This window comes from Humulus lupulus, chromosome 9, assembly GCF_963169125.1.
Source record: "Humulus lupulus chromosome 9, drHumLupu1.1, whole genome shotgun sequence".
Taxonomy (NCBI): Eukaryota; Viridiplantae; Streptophyta; class Magnoliopsida; order Rosales; family Cannabaceae; genus Humulus; species Humulus lupulus.
Genome location: NC_084801.1, coordinates 48,913,384 through 48,939,825, shown reverse-complemented (window position 1 = coordinate 48,939,825; position 26,442 = coordinate 48,913,384). Strand labels below are relative to the sequence as shown.

Sequence of the window (26,442 nt, the reverse complement as noted above, 5' to 3'; positions counted from 1 at the left end):
TGGAACTTGTGGCCTGATAAAACTCTCCCCGAGACTCAACGAGGGCAGTGTTGTTAGTGAACCGAGGTTCATAACTGTTACCCTTGGCTCGTTTATTGTCGGAGGTGGAAGGCTCATTGTGCGGCCGTTTTCCACCATTCCTGCCATTGCCGTTGTCATTCCCGTTGCCCTTGCCGTTGCCATTAGGTTTGGACCCATTGGCGGCTTTGGCAAGCTCGGCTGCTTTCTTATCCTTGCCGGAAGGCTTTCCATCGTTGGCAATGGCATCTTCGAGCTTGATGTAACGATCAGGCCGATCCAAGAATTCTTGGGTAGTTCTAACTCCTTCCTTTCGTAGGCTTTTCCAGAGGGGGGAGCGATGCCTAACCCCTGTGGTTATGGCCATCATTTTGCCTTTGTCCCCCACTGTTTTTGCTCCAGCTGTTGCTCGCATAAAGCGCTGGATGTAGTCCTTCACTGATTCTCCATCCTGCTGGAGAATTTCAACCAGCTGGTTTGCTTCAGTCGGATGCACACGACCTGCATAGAACTGTCCGTAAAACTCCCTTACGAACATTTCCCAGGAAACTATGCTTGTGGGAGGGAACTTAAAAAACCATTCCTGTGTGGCTTCAGAAAGTGTTGCAGGGAAGATCCTGCACCGAGCGTCTTCGGACACTTTCTGAATGTCCATTTGTATCTCAAATTTATTGACATGAGATACTGGGTCTCCGTACCCGTCAAAGTTTGGAAGTGTAGGCATTTTGAATTTGCTTGGAGTTTCTGCATTAGCTATCCTCTGTACAAAAGGAGTGCCTTTCCTCCTATCGTGGTCGATATAAGATGTCCTTCCCCGGACTAGCTGTTGCACTGCCTGGTTGAGGGCATCTATTTGGGCCTGTACAGCGGCAGGAATCTTCGTGGCCTCTGTTGCTGGGGGGATGTTCTCGCCATGTCGCTCGCGACTATCGTTGAGTACGTCTCGCAAATCCTCGTCTCTTCTCCGTTGCTCGTTACCCCCGAGCCGGTTGAAGACATTATTTTGCCTTGGCTGTGCCCCAGCATCCCGTCTATCGGGTTGGTCATCTTGAGGTACCTGGCTCCCGCCTCTACCCCTTTCTTCATTCCTTCGGCCAGCGTTTCCCTTGCCTGATTCAGCCTCGTTATACCCATGGCCATCTTTGAACCTCGACTGGCTATTGTGGGAACGAATGTTCCCTCGATTTCCATCCCTGGCTGAAATGTCCCGAGCGTTAGAGGGTGGCCTGCGCTGGTCGTTACGTCCCCGGGCATTATCATGCCGTGGCGGATCCCGGACCGCAGAGCCTAACTCTGAGTTCCTCCTGTTACCAGGAGGATACTGACCTCTGTTTGGTAGGTTTGGCTCATTGCCCCTACGGCGTCTAGGACTACGAGGCTGATGCTCTGCCCTATTCTGCCTCTATTGCGGGGGATTGCCGCGACCAGCCTGGGATGGAGACTGTGCCTCAGGGTCCATCGGGACATTTTCATGAGGCACCTGAGGCTACTCGGGCCTTTGTGGACTCGAGGGCTGGATTGGTGGGCTAGGATTAGCACCCCTCTGGGGTGGCCCATTGACAGGTTGGTCAGGCTGCGAGACAGGTGCGACCTGATTCCTAGCCAGTTGCAAGGCTGCCTCGAGGGCTGCCATGGCTTCGCTCTGGCAGCGGTCCATCTCCGCCTGCCTTTCGCTTAACTCCGCGCGCTGCCGTTCAATCTCCTGCTGCTGTCGTGCCATAACCTCGGCAGCTGTCTCTTGACTGGCTCTCAGATTAGCCAGCTCTTCTTGCAGCGCTCCCAGAGTACTCTTCAGCGTCACATCATCCATTTCTTCCTCCTCAAAATCTAAATGTGGCTCATCCTTAGCCACACTTGCAGGAGGAGGAGGAGGTGGCGGGTTTGACGGTGCAGCGGCGGCCGCCTGTCCAGTTTTTGCCATTGATTTTCTCAACAATGTTAAATCAAGCTCTCAATGAAAGCACCAGAATGTTGACCCAGATTTTGGTCAACTGACACGGAGTCTAAATATGCTTGATGTGAATGAATGCGTTGAAAAGAACCGAATGACAAAAGGTAATAAGAACACGATATTTTATAGTGGTTCGGCCCCAGGATCTGGTAATGACCTACGTCCACTTAGATTGTTATTGATATGAGAATCAAAGGAGTGATCAAAGAACAAGGGTTCAATGATTTTCACCAACCTCTGAAGAACAATCCAATCTTCCAAATAGAATTACACTAGTCTTAAGTAATTCGAAAGCAAAAGTCCCTTCCTTGAGCTATCTTTCTCTATTTATAGGCTCAAGGGGGATTACACAAGATTGTTACAGATATTCTCTCCTAAATAACCGGATATCCAGGAGATTGTGTGAGCTAAATTCGGGATTTACAAAGATCTTTATAGTAATATTACATTGCATGCGGAACCATCAACCAGACTGGTCGTAGATGAGACTGGGCCGCCTCCTACTTATAATGTACCTTCTGGTCGATACACTAGCAGAGTTCTTCCAGATGTTAGCCACATGTCCGGGGATCACTTGCCATGTCATCAATGCCAATTTTTTGGATAACAATCGCCATCTCCTCTAATAGCTCATATGCCTCATTAGAACTTTTACTCATAAAGGAACCTCCCACTGCGGCATCTATAATTGTCCTCGTGGTTCCGTTCAACTCATTATAAAAATTATGCACCAGCATCCACTTTTCTATTCCATTTTATGGACACTTCCTTAAGAACTCCTTAAATCGCTCCCAAGAATCATTCAGTGACCCTCCTTCCATCTGATAAAAATTATTAATCTCTCCCCTTAGTTTTGCAGCCTTTGTTGGAGGAATGAACTTGGCAAGGAATTTCTGAGCTAACTCCTCCCATATAGTGATAGAATTCGCTTGTAAAGATATCAGCCAACTCTTTGCCCTATCCCTCAGTGAAAATGGGAATAACCTCAGTCTTATAGCATCATCACTCACCGCATTCATCTTGAGCATTGCACATAACTCCAGAAAATTAGCTATGTGTAAATTGGGGTCCTCTGTTGGCATACCTCCAAACTGAACAATTGATTGAACCATTTGAAGAATTGCGGGCTTCATCTCAAAAGTGTTGGCAGCAATGGTTGGAGGTCTAATGCATGAATGCACTCCTGTAACAGTAGGAAGTACATAATCTCTCAATGTTCTTGGTCCTTGCTCCCTTGGAACCTCTGCAGCCCCTTGACCATTATTAGCACCATTTCCCAAATTTTAAGCCATGGTAAAATCCAATCTCCTCTTTTTTCTCCTATTTTGTCTACACGTTCTTTCAATTTCCAGATCAAATTGTATAATCTCCTTGTGTCTATTGGTTCTCATATGCCAACAAGTCTTGAAACACAATAGAACCTTGAACCAAATAAATGTAAACAGAAATTAAATTAAATAAATAACCAAATTAGAACAAATAACAATAACTGTGATATTGGAATATAAGTCCCCAGCAACGACGCCAAAAACTTGATCTAGATTTTCTGTACGCAAGTATACGTAGCCGAGTCAAGTAGTAAATTCTGGAAGAACGGATATCGTCCCACAGAGACTATCTCCCAAGTACCACTAATTGATTTTCAAATTCTAGTTGGTTAATTAAAATTTAAGTGAACAATTAAAAATAAAAGAAATACTATAAACTACGAACCAGAATTAAAGAACTAAAAAAAAAACAATGAATCACTACTTAAAAATCAATAATAAAAATCCTAGTATTAATTTCATCAACTATTCATTCTATTAATTTTAATAATCAATTCTAAATCTCTTCTTTCTATTCTAATAGCAGGTTAATATAATCGATTCCTATTCTTTTTCAAGATATAAGATCTCAATCTATATACAGGTTTTCTACATTTCTCTGATAAACTTGAACATATAAAAGGCATTAAACATGTAAACCTAATTACTACACAAGTCATACAGGTACTTTCGTCCAATATGCACCCTATGTCTATAAAATGATAGCATATTCAATTCTCATCTTCTGAATTTTGAATCAAAACCATTAAATCAAGCAAATAGTGATCAAGTATTTACTAGCATTAAACACACATCATATTGATTAGAATAGAAAAGAAGTATCAATAGAAAATCATAATAAAATTAAATAAAAATCCCAGTGACTACATTAATTCCTAGATAAAAGAAATTAGTTCATAAATACCATGATGAAAATAAACTGCAAATAATTGTTCATAAAATCAACCTACATAATTCAGATGAAAAACAGAGAAAATAATTACAACAACCTCTTTTTATTTAGGGTTTTTAAAACTGAGACACCTCCTATAATTGCAGAATAATGCTCTTTAAATAGTCTTCCAAGGTTCCCAAGTGAAAAGACCAGATTTCCCTTCAAAAAGTAGTTTAAAATTGGAAAAACGCGTAACCAGCACTGTAGCGCTAAAGTTAGAGCCAAAACACATAAAAAATTTGTTTATTAGCGCTGTAGTGCTACTTGGCTGTTCATGATAGCATTGTGGCGCTGCATTTGTAGCGCTATGGCGCTACTTCCATAATCAATCTTGCGTCAAAGTCCTTCCTAGCGCTACGTCGCTCCCTTGATAGCGCTATAGGGCTATTAACAGCATCCAAACTTGCACATATCAATCCGGAAAAACCTGATTTTCTTCCACTTTCACTCCTTTTCACTCTTTTTACCAATTTAACATGGAAAACCTGAAACATGAACAAACGAGCATAATTCTGAAATAAAATAATCCTAAACTAACGAAAAACACCCTAAAAGCTAGACCATAAACAAGCCTAAAACTCGTTTATCAATAGGTGGTAAGACTTCATGGAGTATCTATCTCCATTGTATCTTATCGTGATGGGAACTTTATTTCAACATTCTTGGATAGAATTCAGACCACACTTGGAACTATGCAAAAATTTAGCACTACCTTCCATCCTCAGACAAACGTTTAGAGAGAACAAATAATTCAGATCCTAGAAGATATGTTGAGAGCTTGTGTACTCGATTTTCAAGGGTCGTGGAATGAGAAGATGCCATTAATAGAGTTTGCTTTCAATAACATCTATCATGATTCTACCAAGATGGCTCCATATGAAGCTCTATATGAGAGGAAGTGTCGTTCACCAATTCATTGGCATGGAGCTGGTGAAAGAAATTTCCTTGGGTAGGATGAGGTCAATAAAGCCACTGAGGATATTCGACGAATTAGGCAACGATTACAAACCTCGGTAGTTTGACAATGCAAATATGTTGACTGACAAAGGAGACCCCTAGCATTCAAGGATGGAGACAAGGTGTTATTAAGGTGAGCTCCATTCTAAGTAGTTATGTGATTTGGGAAGAAGGGAAAGCTGAGTCCAAGTTTTATTAGACCGTTTAAGCCCTTCCACCAGCGTTCTCTTAGGTTCACGATGTGTTTCACGTATCGATGATGAGAAAATACATGAATGACCCCATGCATATGCTCATTTAAGAGCACATGAGCATTGATCCTCAACTACATTACGAAGAAAAGCTGGAGGCGATTCGGGACCAGAAAGACAATGTTGATGAACAAGTCAGTGTCATTAGTTAAAGTTCAGTGGTGTAACCATGGCATTGAGGAATCCACTTGGGAGACAGAGGCCAATTGGAAAGAGTTATATCCCCATCCATATTAAGTTTTGGGACAAAACTTCTTTAAATTGTAGGTATTGTAACGCCCCGTGTTCCGGGCACCTACTAGTATCTATGATAGGGTGGTGAGATATGTATGAATATCAGTTTGATTAATAATATATGCTTGAGAATAAAATTTCATGTTATTAATGTTAGTCAATGTGTGAAATGTTTAGTTTTGAGACAAATTGAGAATTTCGGTCTCGAACCGAAATGGAAACCGTAACCAGTGAATTTCTCAGATAAAATATTATTGGAAATACATAATAATTGAAAAATATTAATGGGCATAAAATTATTGATTGGTTTTATTTTAATGTCTAAAATGTTTGATTTTTGTGTGAAAATATTTAAAAATGCATTTTTGTGAAAAATGATTATTTAGCCGAAAATAGAATTTTAGATAATTAAATTTCATGAGTTATAAACAATGGAGCGTGACCACTTAAATTTAATGGCAATACACATTCAATTTCATTACCCTAAGTTAAGAATTCAATTAGGTGAGATAAGAAAAAATTACCACTTGGTAACTATTTTTTAGGTAAATAATTAAAGAGCAGATTAAGTAGCTAATTAATGTTTAATTAAAAAAAATAGGGCTTGGTGGGCATTAAGGGGGCGGCAGCTAGGGAAGCTTATTGTTCATTTTACATATTGTTAGAGTTTAATATAAATAGTAAAAACTAAGGGAAACGCCTCATTTTTAAAATTTATTTATCTCTCAAGTTTTTCTTTTCTATCCCTTCTCTCTAACTTGGTCGAGGCCCTCTTCATTCTCTCTCTAATATTTTTTCTCAAATCTCTCCTAAACTCTCGTCTCCATCCTCACCTCTAAACACCCACCAATTCCCTTTAATTTTTTAGAAGCTATAAGAAGAAATAAAAAGAGAAAACAAGAGGTAAAGTTCCAACTCTTTTTTTGTTAGCTTTGTTTCTTTAGATTTCAATTTGTTAGTTTGTTTAAATCTGATTGTTACATTTTTGGGAGTGTAAATGTGAAGTTTGGAGACTTGAGCAAAGGTTAGAGGAGTTAGACCCAAACCAAACCATCAAATAGAGTCTACAAGAGTTATATGGTGACACTTGTAGTGTTTATGTTCATATTTTATGTAATCCGTATTTTTATGTGTTTAAATTCATTATTGGGACTGTAATATCATATATTTGATAAATGATCATGCATGCATGGATGTTTGGTTGAATGGTTAGAAGATGAATCCAATATTCCACTAGGTTTCTATGATTTCATGTAAAAAATATTTTAGTCTTGACTTCCAAAGGGTCAAGCAGAAGGCTATACAAACTTGTTTCAGGATTTTCTTATTTCTACTATGTATCTTAGGAAGACTAGATCTTCATAGTGTATAGAAACATTCAAAAAGGTTTTGTATTGGCAAATTTATAATTTTTACAAAATTGTTGTGCATTCTGGAAAAAAAAAAGATTTTTAAAAATTGTACACACAGTCGACGTTGGACAAAGAGTTCCATAAGTATATTAATGTACTTTTGGCTGATTTTTGGATTAAACACTCTTGTGATATTTTTAATAAAACTGGTAAATTTTCAAATAAAAATATTTAAAAGGTTAGGAGTTATAATTTTTCAAAGTTGAGAAAAATTGAAGAATTTTCAAAATAGGCTTTCTCGACAGACACTTTTGTGAATATTTTTCACTAAGTAAAAATTATCCTTTTGACCTAATTTTTTGTATGGGCATTGTTCACATACCCTAATATAGACCTAACATATTTAGACCTAAATAATGAACCAATAGGATTGTATGATCTCTCAAAGTTTAAGAAAAATGTCAAAAAATCCCTGGATAGTTTCAAAATGTAATTTTTTAAAATAGTTTTCACTAAGTAAAAATAGTTAATTGTGTATAAAAATGGACAAGGGACTTCTTGGTATTTCCAAGATTTATTTTGAAAATTTTGAGAAATTTTAATGTTAAGATTTTTAAAATACAATTTTTTTAAGTTAGCAACTTATCACTAAAATTGAAAACTTTTACACTTTGTAGAAAAATAGGATTTTTCTAGAAAGATTAGATTTTTAGCCTATTTTAATCTTACTAATTATGGGCTTGAATTTTGCACACTAAAAATATTATTAGGGTTAAATTAGATATTAGAATTAATAATTTTATAAATTAATGAATTTTAGTTTAAATAAAATAAAAAGGGTACAAAGCCATAAATTTTAAGAAAGTTGGATTAATTACCTTTTAAATCAAATTAACATTCTTTTAGAAATTTTTTTTTTTAAAAAATTAAATTTTAATCATCTTAATAATTATTTTCTTAGTCAAATAAAATTAACTTAGTTTATCAAAAGTGTACAAATTAATGATTTTACAAAAAATTATAGGTTCTTAATAATTTATCAAAGAAAGAGTAAATTTGGCAAAGCTAAAGTCCTTCCAAAATTATTTTGTCGGCTAGGTCTGATAGAGGAAACGAATCGGGAAATTGGCATAAATGTCGACTTTTACATAACCAGTCCCGTTGCAGGAATTTTTCTCGGAATCTTGAGTACCATTTTGTAATTTAATTCACATGAGGACGTTAATACACTTAGTAGGTATTCAACTATGACCTTAATTCCCAAAGTAGATTAATCTACTATAAATGCCATAATTAATTTGAGTATACTATATGTTAACTACAATATTGGCTAACGAGATGGGACTATCCGTGGGATGATGTGCCTGCACACAACGAAGGACAACTTGTAAGTCAATTTGTGATTTACTTATGTACAACTTGAAATAACTAGTGCTTTGTTTGCTATAAGTAGGACTTATACACTAGTGAGAGAGGGCTCATTTAGAGGTCATGACTAGGGGTGCTTATGCTCCACATGAGAGATTTTTGGTTTGATTCATGACTGTGACAATTGGCCAGGAGATAAGTATACTTGTTAAACTTAGGAGTCTTAACGATACTAGGGGTGCTTATGCTCCATTGTGATATGTTATTTAATTCAGTTCAATTCTGTGAAACTTCTTATTGTTGGTCTGGTTAGCTACCGTGACATTTGACCAAGAGATAAGCATATTGGGTAAACCTAGGAGTATCAATGAGCCAGTGTGAATTCACCTACCCCTGTGTTAGTATTAATGCCCTTGGTAACCCATTGGTTACACTTACAAGGAATATATGATTTGGATACCAATGTTGAGACTCAGGTCTCCACTGTTGTTTGAAAAGTATACTAGAGGATATTTTTGGCAAATCTCGTGTTGGTTTCTTGGGTCAATGTTATTATTATTATGTATCCGCTCTCTGCAGGTTTATATTGATTGTTAGTTCTGTTTCTCGAATAGTTTATACAGTGAGGATGCTTAGGCGTTCTTTAAATTGTTTATTTTGGGCCCGAAATTATAAGTAACCCTAAGTTTGGTATGATATCTATTTTACGGACAATGACTTGGTCACTGACCCCCTTTTGTATTTATTTTGCTTTGTGTTGTGAGATTGACTTTACTAAGTGTTATCGCTTACCTAGTTTTTTCATGTGTAGGAAACGGCAAAGATAAGCTGGGACAGTGAGCGCCAAAGTCGGTTTGCGAGGATGTACATGTGGCCCGACCTTTGGGAAGATTGCACTATTTCAATACTTTTTAAATTATGTCTTAAAGTCTTTTGGTTTACCGTGAGACTTTAAAGATCAAATGTAAATATTTTTAATGTGTGCACACCTTATTTTTAAAAGTTTTTATATTGATTTTGGAGACCTTTTACTTAATGAAAATGGTTTAACTTTTTTTCAAAATCTATGTTGGTATTTTTGGGTCGTTATAGCCGATGGTTAGGTTGGTGCCCCCGTTGCTGACTCACCTGAGCGCCAAGGGTGCCACTCACTTGAGGCGGAAAGGCGTCGCTGCCGCTGTTCACCAAGAAGACAAGTCCTCCATGGCCGATCTGAAGCACCCAAGCACCTAAACATCCCAATGGCGGATCAAGATGGTCCTAAAGCACAATTTTGCCAAGGACAACCTCAAATATACCTAGCACAACCAATTTCTTACATCAAGCAAGGAATAGATATCATTGAGGACGTGTGATTATGAACTTTACCACCTCTGTGAAGTGTAAAATCAGTGTAGGCCCTTGCTGCATAGGGATCCCAGCGTCTATAAAATCAATGCATTTGGGCAGCGACGGAACAAGCTTTAGCACAACCAAGAAAGCACACCTACTACACTTCTAACATCATGTCTCACCTGCTATTCTTCCCAAAGAACTTAACAAGAGTGTGAGTAAGAGTCAAAAAGTGAAAATGGAGGGGAAACCAACTCCTACAAAGAAACGCAATCAGTCCCGAGAAAATTAGGGGGAAGAACGTCCCTGCCAGTTCGAAGACCAATCAGGTATGAGCATGCGACGAGGAGAGGTTGTTCCATTAGTGGCCTCAATACAGTCATCAAGCTAAGAGACTAGCAAGAGTGAAGATTTGCCTCTGCTCCAGAAGCTCATCGTACCATTAAGCCATGCACGAGCCACTAGCGAGGCCCCACGCGAAGCCAAGTCACTCAGAAAGCAAAACACATTTCCACTGTGACTAGAAGACCTCCTCCCAGAAATAGACGAAGTCGGTGGCTGCCCGAAAATCCTCAGATTCATCCCTTCCACTCGATGGCTTCCTTAGCACAAGGAACCTAAGTCAGGAGACATGCTAGGAGGGCTTCTTACCAGCAATGGGCGAGGTTGGTGGCTCGACAAAGAGCTCCAATTCCACCTTGCCTGGTTCAACGGCTTCCCCAACAAAATGAGTCTGAGCTAGACAAAACTCGGAGATAGCAAAGTAACAGACTAAAGTGAGTGGACCGCACCTTGCTTATTCAAGTCAGCCTCATGCAAGCATGGAGCCTGACTTGGGGGGGAAATGTTATACTTAAATTTCGGCATTTCCACGTGGCGACCCGCAAAGTTGATGATGTGTCAAAAAAAGTAGTGAAGTGCAATGGCACTACAGTCACCATCATTCACCAAGGGGAATGAATCTCATCATTCCCTCAACACTTATGCAAAAACTGACCTCACCGACACAAGACTACTTCTCCCATTAAGCGAAGTCAAGTGGTCCCTAGATGACCAGGCTATTGCCAGTCGCAAGAGGGATAGGGCCCTAGCCAATCGCCAGTTTCCCTTGCCAGTCTCCGGTCGCCAGTGATCCTCGCTGTTCGCTGGTGGCCCTCTCCACCTGAGCCTTCTTCCACACCAGAGTGCACCCTTAACCTCTCTATGAATAGGACACGATAGATTTGTTGGTTTTTGATCATGTGATTGGGAGTGGAGGGAAATCATGGAATAATATTTCAATGTGATAATAACAGCTATTAAAGTATAAGAATGAATCACTCTAGGAACCATAACTAGAATGGTATCTTTCTCATGTGAAATGAATCTAAATAAAATAGAAAATTACAAATACCTTCTAGATTTAAAACTTGCGTAGATCAAATAGTGTCTTAGCCTCTTAACCCGCCATCTTCCATACTATGGCTCGCACAAAAAGGAGACAAGTGGATGTCTATGCTATTTGGTAGGATACTCAATAACACACTTTTGAATCTCAACACACGAGAGAGTGTTCTTCTCACAATTGAGAGAGAACAAAGTTCTCTATTTGTCTCTCTTGACAAATATATCATGAAATTCCATATGATGATTTTTTTTTCTTGATGTTATATTATATTAATATAACAATAGAAATAATACCTAGCCTTAATCTCATTGGGCCTATGCATGGGTAACAATCCATTTGAACTGGGGTTGCCATCAACTACAGAGCTTTAGGCCCTATGATATTTTATCTTTATAAAATGCTATTTGTTAGGCATTTATCATATTATTTTATGTAGTATACAATTCTACAACAAATTAAATATGATTAAATTAATTTTCAACAAAAAATTAATTTAAAAAATTTATTAATATAATTTTATTTTCCATTATATAATATTTCAATTATTTCATTTTGATACCAAAATCCAACCTCTGTGTTATTGAGCTAGTATGGGGACAATATGAACCCATAGTTCTAATCTCCATTAATTTAATTAATTTCACTAACTCTTAGTTCATTAATTGATTTATTAGCTATGAATTATTCCACTAGAATTTCATAGTTCAGTCTTATATTATTAGAAGTTATAACTATAAAGTTGTCCATTGATTTAGTCATTGTATGAGTTATGACCCTCTGCTAGTTGTTCATAATTAAAGCTAGGTCTTAATGTCCGTCAACCTCTCTAATTATGTCTTCGTTAATTAGTTCCATTGATCCTCTAATGAACATTATTCTATAAATTTAATTAAAGAATGAAATTTCTGCTCTCTAACAAAAATTGAGCGCTCTATGTTCAAGCCATGAATCAACACTAAAAGGAACAACTAATATGCTTTCATTTAAGTAAGTAGCATATCCATATCTGTGAAGTATGCTCCCAGCAACTTGTAGTTCTATTACTCCAAGATATCAAGAATTCGGTCGTAGGAATGTTGAACCTTACCCGATAAGTCAATAGTCATAAAAGCACAAATAGGAGTTCATTACTCACTTTAGGATTGAGGTCAAGTCTCAAACGACCATCGATTGATGAATGTTGAACTTCTATATTTTAATGGAGATTATTATAAGTTCTTTCTTTCATCATGTCCCATTACAATATAATCTATATTGTATAAGGTACCTATCATTTTTGTGTCGCCACACTTAGCAGTCCGGATGAACTGCTCTGTCTTTAACAAAAGATAGACCGTACTCATAATCTTTATTAAATAAAGCTCCCACTTCATTTAGAAATTACAGAAATTTTTTATATTATTATCTTGAATTAAATCCTCTTGTATATATATCATTATACATATACTTAATCCAAGACCACATTAATAATATTGAATCTTCATGATAAATGGAATGTTTAATTAAATACAAATATGAATGCAAATACTAACTTTATTTAATTAACAATAATTGTTCATACATAAATACGCTTTAAGGGCACAAATTTCAACAATCTCCCACTTGCCCTAAAGGAGATGAGACATGTCGCGTAATCCTAATTCTAAGATATGACTATCAAAACTCGTAGCAGGCAACATCTTCGTAAAGGGATCAGCGTGGTTGTTTACTTATTCAATCATCTGAACGATTAAATCCCCTCTTCGTACTATCTCTCTTATAAGGTGGAACTTACACTCTATATTCTTGGCCTTCTTATGGATTCTCTATTCTCTTAAGTTGGCAACCGCTCTGTTGTTGTCACAGTAAAGTATAATTGGTTTATCCATGTTTGGAACAATTTCCAGATCACCCAAAAACTTCCTAAGCCATACAACCTCCTTAGTTGCTTCGCTTACATCAACATATTCTTCTTCCATGGTGGAGTCAACAATGTAAGCTTGCTTTATACTCATCCATATAATTTATCCACCCCCAAGAGTGAAAATAGATCCAGATGTAAATTTCTGGGAATCTTTGTCGGATTGCCAGTCAGAATCTATATATCCAAATTGGATCCAATTCTCTCTAGAATATACTAGCATATAGTCTCTTTTTCTCCCTAGATACTTGAGAATGTGTTTGACTGTTGTCCAGTATCAAATCCTGGATTTGACTAATACCTAGTGATTGTACTATAATGTCCCAAATTCCCTAATGTGGCTTAGTGCCTGGATTAGGGGGCCAGGAGGGCCATAATAGATTTAATGCATTATTATGTGATTATATGCATGATTATGTGAGTTATATTATTATATCATGATATTTTCATGTATGTGGGCCTATTTCTTATTAGAATGACATTTTTGTAATTTTGGCATGTTGAAGGTGTATTTGTATATTTATGTGCATGTATGTGATATATGGGTGAGACCACATTATTATGGGGATATATTCGAGTTATTCGGCATGAGACAATCCTAGGAAGCAAGTTACCGATTTGGTCATAACGGGGTTAAATACCGGGCTCGAGGTGAGCCTAGGCGTAATTTTGTGCTTATTACATTACTGGGCATGAGCGGGTAATGGGGAAATAGTTTGATAATTATTTGAGGATATTGGAGGACGTTAATTATGATTAACGGGATAGGTGAAAAATGAAAATTTTGCCCTTGGATGGCTTTGAAGGTTTTAGATGGCTCTAGGGGCATTTTGGTCATTTAGGCCATTAGATATACTTAGCCAATTAGGCTGTAGAAGGAACCAAGGCAGGAAAACAGGGGTTCTCTCTTCTCTCTCGATTATACTCTCTCTTTCTCACTCAGTTGATTTTTGAAGCTTGAGGTAGGGAAAATTGGAGATATTTGAGCTAGGTTTTTATTGAGTAAAGCTTAGAGATAATTTTTAGATTGAGGTAAGGACTCTCAGCTTGAACTTTAAGGTTTTTACTCTGTTTTTATGTTATTTAAATGCTTGAGAGTTTGGTTGTAGAATTGAGTATTTGATGATGTTTTGAGTGTTTCTAGGCTTGGGTTTTATAACTAGATTGATGGTAGTGTGGTTTTGATGTTTGGTTTTAATATTGGGGTAGTTTGGTGGAAGTTTTGGCTGAGTTAGGATTGAAGAAAATGCAGGGGAGTTGGGTTCGCGGGGTTAAGTTGTGACCGAGTTCTTGAGCGTCGCGACTTGAGTGAGCCCCAGAGTCTTCAATGGGCTCTATCTGGAAGGCACGCCTAGGCCCTCAAAGGCAAGTCGCAACCCACCCCTGGCACCCAGATAGGGGGCTATCTGTCTGGGAGGCGCGCTGCGACCCTTGAGGGTAGGCCGCGGCCCGCCTGTCCTTTTTGAGCCAGGCTTGGTTTTATTTGGTTTTAGGCGTGGGTTTTCGAACCTTAAGGCTTGGGATCGAATCAACTAACTGTTTTAGTAGGATTCGAGGTCCCGGGGCCTAGAACATGGTCTGGGAATCTTTTATTACTCATTTTATTGATGGGATTTCATATTTGGTTATGATTAGGTGACTACTAAGGGGCCTAAGGTCAGAATCATTCTCAAGGGTTGTTCTAAACTTATTTTACTCTCAAGTTTAAGGTAAGAAAACTGCACCCAGTATGTGACATACATGATTATTGATGAGACATGTTGAGTGATCTATATATGGACATTTGTTGAATTGTGAATGTCTGGTTACATTGCTTACTTGTGAGTGGCACTGACTTATCAGTCAGAAACAGCAATAGTACTGAGCACTGGTCATATGGAATTGACTTATGAGTCAAGAGCGGCAATAGCGTATTGAACACTGATCGATATGATTAGATCTAATAAGCAAGAGCATTATATGCTTGTTCCACCTATTGGTCGAGGAAAACTATATCGCTTGACTAGTCTATGGCTGGTTACTCAAAGCTAGGGCCAAAAGGCTCAGGTGAGTTGATAGTCACATGGCTTAGGGGACAGGACCCCAAGATGTCTTATTAGTCATCTTTCAGGGCACAGGACCCCAAGATGTCTTATTAGTCATCTATTTAGGGTGCAGGACCCCATAATGACTTAATAGTCATTAATCCAGGGCACAGGACCCCAGAATGACTTAACAATCATCATCTGATTAGGGTTGCAAGCCCCAGAACAATTTCATGATCGTTAATATTATTTTTATACATGCAGTAATAAGTTTTCTTGCTGAGTCTTGGCTCATGGGTGCTATGTGGTGTAGGTAAAGGGAAAGATAAGCTTACCTAGCCTTGAGTAGAGAGCTTAGGTGGCGACGTATACATATGTGGCCCTTGACCACCATAACAATGGTGTATTCTCAGGGGAACTGAGGTGTAACCCTATTCTTGCCGCTTAGGTTGGCGGATTGTAACTTTTTAATTGTAATGAACATTTTGGATTGTAAACAACTTTTTAAACACTTTTATGGGATCCCATATGGAGTTAAACGTTTTAAATAAAATAAATTCATTCCTTTTGACTGAAATTTTAACTCTAACCCATTAATAACACTTAGATGCACATTTATGGCCAAAATATTCGCTTAGCGAGTTAAGCACTATTTAAAGCACACAGTGTGACGGTCCTGTCTACCCAAGGCGTTACATGTACCCATAGCATAGCAAATGTCAGGTCTTGTACATAACATTGCATACATTGAGCTTCCTACTGCGGAGGCATAGGGTATCCATCTCATTTTTGCTTCCTCTTGGGGTGTCTTAGGACATTGGTTCTTGGAGAGATGAACACCATGACGAGATGGGAGGTTTCCCTTCTTGGAGTTTTGCATCGCATACTTCACAACTATTTTATCTATATAAGATGCCTGAGACAGTGTCAACAACTTCTTACAATCACGAATTAATCCTATCACAAAAATGTAGCTTGCCTCTCCCAAATCTTTGATTTGCAATTGGATGGCTAGCTAGAATTTTACGTTAGACAATTTATTCACAGCATTCCCAATGAGTAATATATCATCTATGTACTAAAATAGAAAGACCACTCTGTCCATGTCGATTTTCTTGTACACATAAAGCTCGTCGACATTTTTATCAAAAACATAAGATTTAACTACTTGGTCAAATCTTATGTTCCATAATCTAGATGCTTGTAGTGCACCAAATATTTTTTATTATTTTATTAATTTTGTTAGTAAGGAAATGTGTTTTTGTTTAATGGACAAAGGTGCATGGTAGGTAGTGATGCACCTTAGCACTTGGGTGTGTGCATGTTCATGGTGAGCATGCAATATATTTCCTACATATTATTTCCTTTTATTTGATTTATTTATTTACTTATAAAAATAAAAATAAAAAGAAATGGGAAATGGGAGAGTGATAGGCGTGTGAATGGGAAAGGAAGAAAAGGTTTTACCTTTTTAATCCTATGCTAATTCCTTTTATTATTTTTGCAATTTATATTAATTGATTTATGTTAGGATAATAGGGGTTTGATTGGAAAACTTACCCATTCTTGTTAGGCTAGTTATTTCTCTAGGGTTAGATAAAAAGGAAAGGAAGAAAAAAAAAGAGCCATTGTGCTCTTGGTGCCATCGGCTAGGAGAGAGAGAGAGAGAGAGAAGAGGCAGCGTGTGGAGCTAGAGAGAGAAGGAGGGAAAAGAAGGAAGAAAGAGAGAAAGAGAGAGAGATCCAGGAAGAAGGAGTAGGAAGAAAGCTTGGCTCAAAGGTTGTAGGTAATAGTTGTTTCCCTTGTGTTTTGATTCTTTGAAAAATAGATCTCTTTCTCAAAATTCTAGCAACAATTTTTTCTTCTCTTGTTCTTGTGGGATTCAAAATTCATAGGTGGCAAAGAGGAGAATCAACCTTGTGAGATTGATTTCTATCAAGGAGGTAGTAAATCTAGCCTTTTGGTTGTTGTTGTGTTGAATCTTGGTGTATGATTTTTTGTGTTGATTGTGGTTTTGATGGATTTTGTTGATGGGGGTTTCGGCCAAGCATGTATAGGGGATTCTCATTATTATTTTTTTACTTTATGTTGCTATGTTGGATACATGTTCTAGGGTTCTTGTTTTTCTGTTGAACTTTGTGTTATCCCAAAAATCAGCAGTGAATGACATGGCAGGAATTAATTGCACGTGGCTGACACCTGGAAAAACCTGTGTTTGACTATCGACCAGGAAGATGTTCGGAGTTATGCAATCGGTCTCTTCATACGACCAGTCTGGTCGTAGGCACGTAACACGCGGAGGAAATCTTAGGCAGTTATGATGGAATCCGAAATTCTCTTCCATGATTTCCTGAGTATCCGATTATTTAGTAAATAATATCTGTAATAAATCAATGTAAATCTTCCCTGAGCTTATAAATAGTAGAAGAGGGCTCAGGGAAGGGGGTCCAATCTTTTTTCTCTTTTTCTGACTTCTAAATCACTGGAGTTTAAAGGGATCATATCAATCATATTGTATTGTTCTTGGGAGGCGAGTGAAACTCATTGAACCCTAGTTCTTTGATCACTGTTTTGAATCTCATATCAATAACAATCTAAGTGGACGTAGGTTATTACCAGATTCTGGGGCCGAACCACTATAAAATATCGTGCTCTTATTATTTTCGCTATTACGTTCTTTTCAACGCATTCATCCACGTTAAGTGTATTTTGACTCCGTGTCAGTTGCCCAAAATCAGGGTCAACACTTTGATAATCACATTTATGGATTTGAGAGATGATTATTTTTTGTAAAAGCATGATGAATCTTATTGTATGCTCCTGTTATAGACCTAATGTTTTAGTTTCTTAAAAAGCATGAAAATTTTGTGATTGAACCCCATGTGTGTTTCGGTCTAGGGGTATGTTTAGGGTTTGTGTTGTTTCCTTTCATGTTCTTGTAAAATACAAAAAGAAATATGAGATGTTGATCAAGAGGGTTTCGACCTATAGGGTATTGATGCATGTTGGTCATTTTAATTTTATTTGATGTCACATACACTCATTAGAAATATGCTAGGTTATTTGGTTAAATTGAGAATTTGGCTTAAGTCTCTTATAAATGATGATTTGATGATAAATAAAGGTTTTGGTTTGAGTAATTGTTTAAGAATTATTTAAAATTTAGTTTTGTGTTAATTATGCTTGCTTTTTTTTTTTATATAACTTGTGAATATAATGGTGAAACAATGTTTGATATGCTCAAGTGATGCCTCAAAATGATGTATGAGTTTATCTAAACAAAAAGACTTTTTTTTTTTTGATGAAAAAAGAATTTATTGAAACTCATCAAAACAAATACAAGACAAGCTCAAACCGAGCACCCAACCAGAGATTACAACTGGACAAACTTCTCAACAAAAGCTAAATAATTTTTCCCCAATTTTAGTTTAAGAAGCCTAAAAATTCTAGCTTTCAAATAAAACTTGATCAAATGATCTACATTCACTGCTGTCATAGAGTAAGATCTGAACAGACACATATTACGATTCCACCAAATCAAATAAACTGAAGCAGCCAGTGCAGCTGTTGCTATTTTTTGCTTCAGACCTTTAGGTTTCCCAAACATCCAAGAGGACCAATCATCATACTTAATCGGACATATATCCACTCCCAGCCAAGCAGCCACATTTGATCTAACTTGTTGAGAAAATTGACATTCATAAAACAGGTGAGAATGAGATTCGTGCTGCAACTTACAAATCGGACACAGTAAGGAAGCTATACTCAACTGGCAGTGAGCTAGCTTATCTCGGGTAAGAAGGTGCCCAAGAGTAGCTTGCCACAAAATAAACCTATGCTTAGGTACAACCATATTACATCAGACAACATTAGCAAAATGAACTCTTTCCTTATTAAGCAACTGAATATAAAGTTTTCTCAGATTAACCTTACTAGTCTTGGCTGCATCCTCCAGATTGCTACAAGTGAAGATAGATTTTAGATTGGTAAGTTTTCTCCAGTACCAGCTCACATCCGGTTTGAGCTTATACTCCCAAAAATTCTACCCTTTAAGATAGATGGAATCCATCCATTTCACCCAAAGGATGTCTTGTTTAGAGAAAATGGCCTAAACAAATTTAGCTAGTAATACTTTATTCCATTTCGACCCTTCCTAAAACCCAACACCACCCAAACTCTTAGGCAGGCAGACCTGATGCCAAGCAGTGAGATGCATTTTACTTCTGTTTCTACTACTGTCATTAGTCCCCCAGAGAAACCTTCTGCACAAATGATCTATCTCATTAATGACACTCTTGGGAAGGAGGAATATACTCATCCAGAATGATCTCATGCCCAATAAAACAGAATGAATAAGCTGAGCCCGCCCAGCAAATGAAGGATGACGACTAGACCAAGTGTGAAGCTTCAGGTGAATCTTTTTGAGAATAACAGCACAGTCGCCAGCCTTCCATTTAGTAGGACGAAGAGGAACTCCAAGATACTTTAGAGGAAAAGACCCTTCTACAAATTGGAGCCTAGTCAATATTTTTTTAGTCTTTTCCTCAGCCAAACCCCCAAAATACACCTGAGATTTATCCAAGTTAGCTGAAAGACCAGAAGCCAAACTAAAGGTTGTGAAACACTCTTTTATAATCTGAACCGAATTATTTACTCCCTTATAAAATATCACCAGATCATCAGCAAAGCAAAGGTTAACTAATCTCAGATTTTTACACTTAAGATGAAATCTGAACTCCTTGCTTAAAGAAGCTTCAATGAGAAGCCGAGTGAAGTATTCCATGACTAAAACAAATAGCAAGGGAGATATAGGGTCCCCTTGTCTAAGACCTTTTTACCAATAAAGCTCCCTTGAACCCTACCATTCATCAGAATAGAGTAAGAGGTACCCTTCAAACATATCATCACCCATCTAATAAATCTGTTGGGAAAACAGTAAGCAGTAAGAATATCCTCTAAAAATTGCCAATCTATAGTGTCATAAGCTTTGCTAAGGTCTATTTTCATCACACATCAAGGGGATATGTTTTTCATCTGGTAACCTTTTATAATATCCTAAAGAATGAGGATATTATGAGCCAACAATCTGTCCTTAACAAAAGCTCCTTGATTTTGATTAACTAGAATAGGAAGAACCTTAGTCAATCTACCACATAGCATTTTTGAAATACATTTATAGAGTGTATTACAACAAGATATGGGTCTATACTCAACTTCCTTAGTAGGAGTTTCAACCTTCGGAATCAGAGAGAGAGTTGCACTGTTAATCTCATCAGGAAGCAAACCATGATCAAAAAATCCAATATGGCATCAGAAATTTCTTCTCTCAAATCTTTCCACATAACTTTGAAGAAACCCGACCCATAACCATCAGGACCCGGGCTTTTAATTGGATTAATACTGAACATAGCAGCTTCCACTTCCTTCTTGGTGAAAGGTTTTATCAATCTCAGCTGCTGATCCAAAGACAAAATGCCTCCATGACTAAAACAATCCCTCTGAATAATAACAAAAGTTGTACTCTTACTGCCCATAATGCTACGAAAATGAATCACAAAATGAGCCACTACATCCTCAAACTTCTCATTTAACTGACCTGCATCATTAATAAAAGAGGTAATATGATTTGTAGCCCTCCTCTGTTTTAAGCAAGCATGAAAATAGGCCGTGCTATCATCACAATACCGAAGCCAGTTAATTTTGCTTTTCTGTCGAAGGTAGCTATCATAGTATTTAGATTGGCTAGAGAAAGTCTCAAAAGATAACCTTTCCTCTCTTTGAAGAACAGCTGAATGAGGATCCTGTTGGAGTTGATATTGGGCAGATTGGTAGTTCTCCTTAGCTACTGTATAATTATGCACAACATCACCAATAACCCTTCTGTTAAACAAAAAGACATTTTTATTTCACATATAAATGGTGTTTTATCAAATCAATACATGCATAATTCTGTGTATATTTTATGAAGAAAAATATAGTTTTTAATCCAAGTTTGTGATTTTGAATGAATAAATAGTTGCCGGAATTTTGGATTAAAAATAAGAAAGGTCTTTTAAATGAGATAAATAATGTTAGTACACCAAATAAATTATACCCTAAGCTATGTATATTTTAATGTGATATTTTTAAAAATGTAAATATAAAATTTTCACATTATTATTTAGGTGCAGTGTTTTCATTTTAAATGAGAAAAGATTATGGTTTAAATTCACTTATGATTATTAAACTAAATAAATAGTTGCTGAAACTTTGAGTTATTAAGCTAAAATAATTATTTTGTTTAAAATTAATGAGTCTTACACCTAAATAATATGAGTCTTAAATAATATAAGTGAAAATACATTTTTCCACACTTTATTTATAAATATTCACATTTAAAACATGTAGTTTTTTTATTTAGAAAAGTTATTTTCTAAAGGAAACAATACTTTTATATTAAGTATTTTAGAATAGCTTCAAAATTTGTCACTTTTCTATGCTATTTAAAATAATAAATGGAATTATTATCTTATGAGAAATTAGCAAACGCTAAATGAATTATTTTATAAAGTTAATATAATGTATTAAACTGTTTAAAAAAACTTTGGGATTTAAAGAAACAAATAATGGTATTTGAATTATGTTGCTAAATTTTGATTGAAGAGACAATAAATAAGCATGTAAGAATTATCGTTTAAAACGTTAAATTTTAAGAACACTCCCACATATGCATTTTTAGGTTCAAATATATGCCTAATGTTCAAATACATGACTTTTCCTTTGGAACCATGAAGGGTTAATAGGTAGAATATGCATTATTCTTTTATGATTTTATGTGAAAATATGTATGTCTAGAATTATAGGGCAACTTGTACCACGTGTGCATGGCCCATGCACACGTGGGGTATATGTGTTAGGCATGAGTATTGTTATGTGATTCTAAGAGATGACCTTTAATTATGATTATGGGCTCGTTGTGAATTTTTTCTCATTTTTGCTTTATTCAAACTTAAGGTAAGGAAGTTACATAGAATTTCTTTGTTTATGCTATGAAATGGTAAGACCTGTATGTTACAATGAATAATGTGCTATGTTTTGATGATAAACCATGTGATATGGAAAATGGAGTTCTATCTTGAAATGTTATGATAAGTATGATGAAACATGTATTTTGTAATGACCCAAAATCCTTAATAAGGTTTAGGACCTTGATTAGGAGGTCGGGAGGGCCATAATTTATTTATTATATTATTAAATGATTATATGCATGTTTATGTGAATTATATTATGATATGATGATAAATGCATGCATATGAGTCCACTTTTAATTATAAGGGCATTTTGGTAATTTGTCCCATTTATTGTGCATTTTCATGCATGTGGGTGAATTATGAATAATACCACATTATATGTGGATTTGTTTGAGCCATTTGGCATGAGACGATCTTTGAAGGCAAGTTATTTGTCTGGTCATAACAGGGTTAGTTTCGGGGCTCATGGTGAGTCTCGGGGTAATTTGGTGATTAGAACATTGTCGGGAATTAAAGGGTAATGGGATGTGATTTATTATCATTTGAGAATATTGGGAGTATTGGGAATTGGAGGACGTTAATTATGATTAGCGGGATTAGATGGGAAATGACAATTTTACCCTTGGGGGCTCTTAAGGAAAGAAGATAAGCATAGGGACATTTTGGTCTTTTGGACCTAAGGGATATATATAAACTAAGAGGGCTGTAGAAAATAGACCATTTCTTCTTCCTCTCCCGTTCATCTTATTCTCCTCATTTCTCCTTGTATTTTGAAGAGGGTTTAATCTTGAGCTTAAGGTAAGATTCAGCCATGAATTTCCTAGTTCCTTACTCTATTTTTGGTGTTAGTTTTGAGGTTGAAGTTTTGATCATAGAAATGGGAATTTGATGAGGTTTTTGAATTGAGTTCGGATAGGAAAGACAAGGGTTTTTGGCTGGGTTTCAGGTGGGGCCGCGGCTCTGTTCTTGAGTACCGTGACCCAAGCTTGATGAAGAAGCAGGTGGGTGCTAGAAGGCCGTTGGGCCGCAACATGGGAAAGGTAGGGCCGCGACCCGTGTTGGGGATTGAAGGGGGGCCGCCTCTGTTTTGGGAGGCGGGCCGCAGCATGGTGGATGTAGGGCCGCAGCCCTTAGTGGTATTTTTTAACAGAGAAGTGTTTTCATCATGGGAACTCAAACCTTAGGCCTCAGGATCATTCCTACTACCCGGTTTAGTTGGATTTGTTGTCCCGGAGGCAAGGTCTTGGTCCGGGAACCTATTATTGATTGATTTTATTGATGGAATCCCATATTTGGTTATGACTAGGTGACCGCTAAGGGATCAAAGGATCGATCGTTCTCAAGGGTCGTTCTTAACATATTTCTCGCTCGAACTAGAGGTAAGAAAACTGCACCCAGTATGTGATGCATGTGATGCACGAGAAACATGTGATTAGGGCATGCCATGAATGTTGAATATGAGATTGATCAGAGCTTGAGTCTCTGTCTTTGTGCATGATCCTAATTATGCTAGCAATTGTTAAGTAAGCATGTTGAATAGCCTACATTTGGATATTTTACATATGATATATGCCTCGTAGCATTGCTTACTTGTGCGTGGCACTGACTAACTAGTTAGAATTACCAATGGTGTCAGTATTAACTGTGAAGTTGTGACTCACTTGTCAAGTTCAACAGTAGTACTGAGCACTGGTCAAATGGTATTGACTAAAAAGTCATGAACGATATTAGCGTGTTTAACGCAAGCCGAAAAAGATTAGATCTAATCGACATCTGCATTGAATGACTCAAATGAGCATTAATGCTGGACCGACCTCAAGTTCGATGAAAACTAAAAGCTTATCTAGCCTATGGCTAGTCACTTAGAGCCCGGGCTAGAGAGCCTAGGTGACTACTTCGTCACATGGCTATGGGTGTTGAGCCCGAAGTGACTTACCCAACAGCCACTCATCTGATTAAAGCCAATGCCAGAGAGCCCAAGTGACTACTTCGTCACATGGCTATGGGTGATGGGCCTGTAGTGACTACTCATCAATCACTCACTGTGCCGTCACATGGCTGTGGGTGCTGAGCCCCATAGTGACTTGCTCGTCAGTCACTCACTATTGTTAAACAGAACCTCAAAGTCATATTCACTCATCTTTTCAGGGCTATAAGCTCTGTATGATTATAATGATAATCAATCACATGGATGTGGGTGCTGAGCCCGTAGTGACTTGCTCGTCAGTCACTCATTATGGTTAATGGAACCACAAAGTGTTAAATCACTCATCTGATTAGGATTGACTTGATAGTCATCCATTCAGGAGGGTAGGATTCCTCATCATAAATCCCTCGTCATTATCAGAACTTGTTTGCATGCGTGATTAAGGTTATTATTGCTAGCATGCACATTGTGATTTGATGACATGTTATTACTATTCATGAGCATATTGAGTTTTCTTGCTGGGCTTCGGCTCATGGGTTCTATGTGGTGCAGGTAGAGGTAAAAGAAAGCTGGACCATCCTTGAGTTGGAGAGCTTAGGTGACGATGTGTACATATGCGGTTGCTCGACCGCCATGGCCGAGAGTTGAAAGAGGAACTAGGGTTAAACCCTATTTTAATGCCTAGATTGGCTGGTTGTAAATATTTTCTTGTCATTGACCTTTAAATTATATTTTTGGGATCCCAATGTATACAGTAAACGTTTTAGTGAAATGTTATATCTTAACCACAAAATTTAACCCTAAACCGCTAATCATACTTAGTTACACAATTATGGCCAAATAACTCGGTTAGCGAGTTTAGCAATGTTCAAAATGCACACCATAATAGTCCCTGTAGTTTACAGCGTTACATATTTCCTTTGTTTTGATGTGAAATGGATTACATGTGTTTGTATGATGCATGAAAAAGATGGTTGCTAGCGTGCTGAACGCAACGCAACAAAGGTGTTACTAAGGATATGACGTAACTCAGAGGGCGGACGCATCGAGGTTATTTAAGGACTTGAGATCATGTTTACCTCATAGAGGATGTTTTACCAGCCAAGTTATACTGGTTGCCTCAAGATGTGACATGGACAATAGAGGTGTCATGATCACAAAGAGTGTGCTTATGTTGAATGAATATGATGTATGAATTTGTTTCATTTTGATTATGAGATATGAGATATGAGTATGATGATGTTATGAATTTTTATGTTATGTTATACATGTCTTTCTTGCCTTATCTTTGATTTTGTTGTACTTCCTTACTGAGCTTTTAGCTCACCCCCTTACTTTCCCCCTTTCAGGTAATAAATAGGGTTTTTCTATGGCACGTGCTATGGTGGGGAGTTCCAACGTTTGGGTGTGTATAGTGTGGGGGTATCCTATGAACTAATAAAAGATCAACATAAGCACCGAGTGTTAAAGAATCATGTTACAGACTATAGTTTTAAATTTACCAGTGGGACATAAAAATTTTATTTTCTTTGAACATTGCATAAGACTACTTTATTTTTATTTTAAACTATTGGGCCCAACTTGCATGTTTTATCAAGGCCCCATTGAATTTCATATTTTAAGTGGTTTTTTCTAATTATCTATGAGATAAGAGATGTTGTTACAAAGTAATAGAATATGGCGCTTTACAAATGGTATCAGAGACAGGTCGTTCATGTTTGTAAGGACCCTCCCCATACACCCTAATGATTGGAAAATCTCACCTCACTGCGTCGTAAGTGTTTGTTCTAAATGTAATCTTTATTCTTTATGCTTTTTAAATTTTGTAGTTTTGTAATTGCAGTATAGAAAGATGCCTCCTATTATTAGAACCACTAAGAAATAGTTGCTTAAGTAGATTCATCTGATACCTAAGGTTCACCTTGACGAGGATCACAACAATTGGAGGAATATTGTACTGAAAATGACAGTGGTGCTTTGTGATCGTATTCAAGGAATAATTAAAAAAAGAGGGGCATTGCTATGGCCCATAGAACAATACTGGGTGTTAAGGGAATCATTGTCGATATATCCCGAGACCTGCCTCCACTTGACCATAGAATGGCACGATGTCATTCAAGACGAGTTGGATTTCAGCACCAACGAATACACGATCTACGACCTCATAGACAATTACGATTTTAGTCCTTTGGAGCCAGTCATGGTAAAGAAGGACGACGGAGAGATGGAGGAAATATATGAGACGTTGCACGATTTGGAAGGGGAGATGGCGTGTCAAGAGGTAGTGCACACCATACCAAAAGTGAGCTCTAGGATGAGGATGTTGGCTAGCGCTCCTGATTACTTCCACATTTTGGAGGACGTCTTTGACTATAGCTCAGGGGACGAGTCCACGATTGAGGACTAGAGTCCGTCTCGTATTTCCTTTCAATAAATGTTAACAAATAATATGGGACTTTTCTTAAGGAC

General features: G+C 37.3%; 2 protein-coding genes across 2 annotated transcripts; both read right to left on the bottom strand.

Annotated features, from left to right (window-relative positions):
• Positions 1 to 19,189: 19,189 nt before the first annotated feature.
• On the bottom strand, positions 19,190 to 19,819 carry LOC133799684 (uncharacterized). The gene has a single exon (XM_062237683.1). The coding sequence runs from the start codon at positions 19,817 to 19,819 to the stop codon at positions 19,190 to 19,192; it is 630 nt and encodes a 209-aa protein (XP_062093667.1).
• A 460-nt stretch (positions 19,820 to 20,279) lies between these two features.
• LOC133799683 (uncharacterized) lies at positions 20,280 to 26,175 on the bottom strand. The gene is made up of 2 exons (XM_062237682.1): positions 26,150 to 26,175; positions 20,280 to 20,916 (listed from the first exon to the last, which is right to left on the bottom strand). Exons 1-2 carry the CDS (start codon positions 26,173 to 26,175, stop codon positions 20,280 to 20,282), a joined length of 663 nt encoding a protein of 220 aa, XP_062093666.1.
• Positions 26,176 to 26,442: the final 267 nt, after the last annotated feature.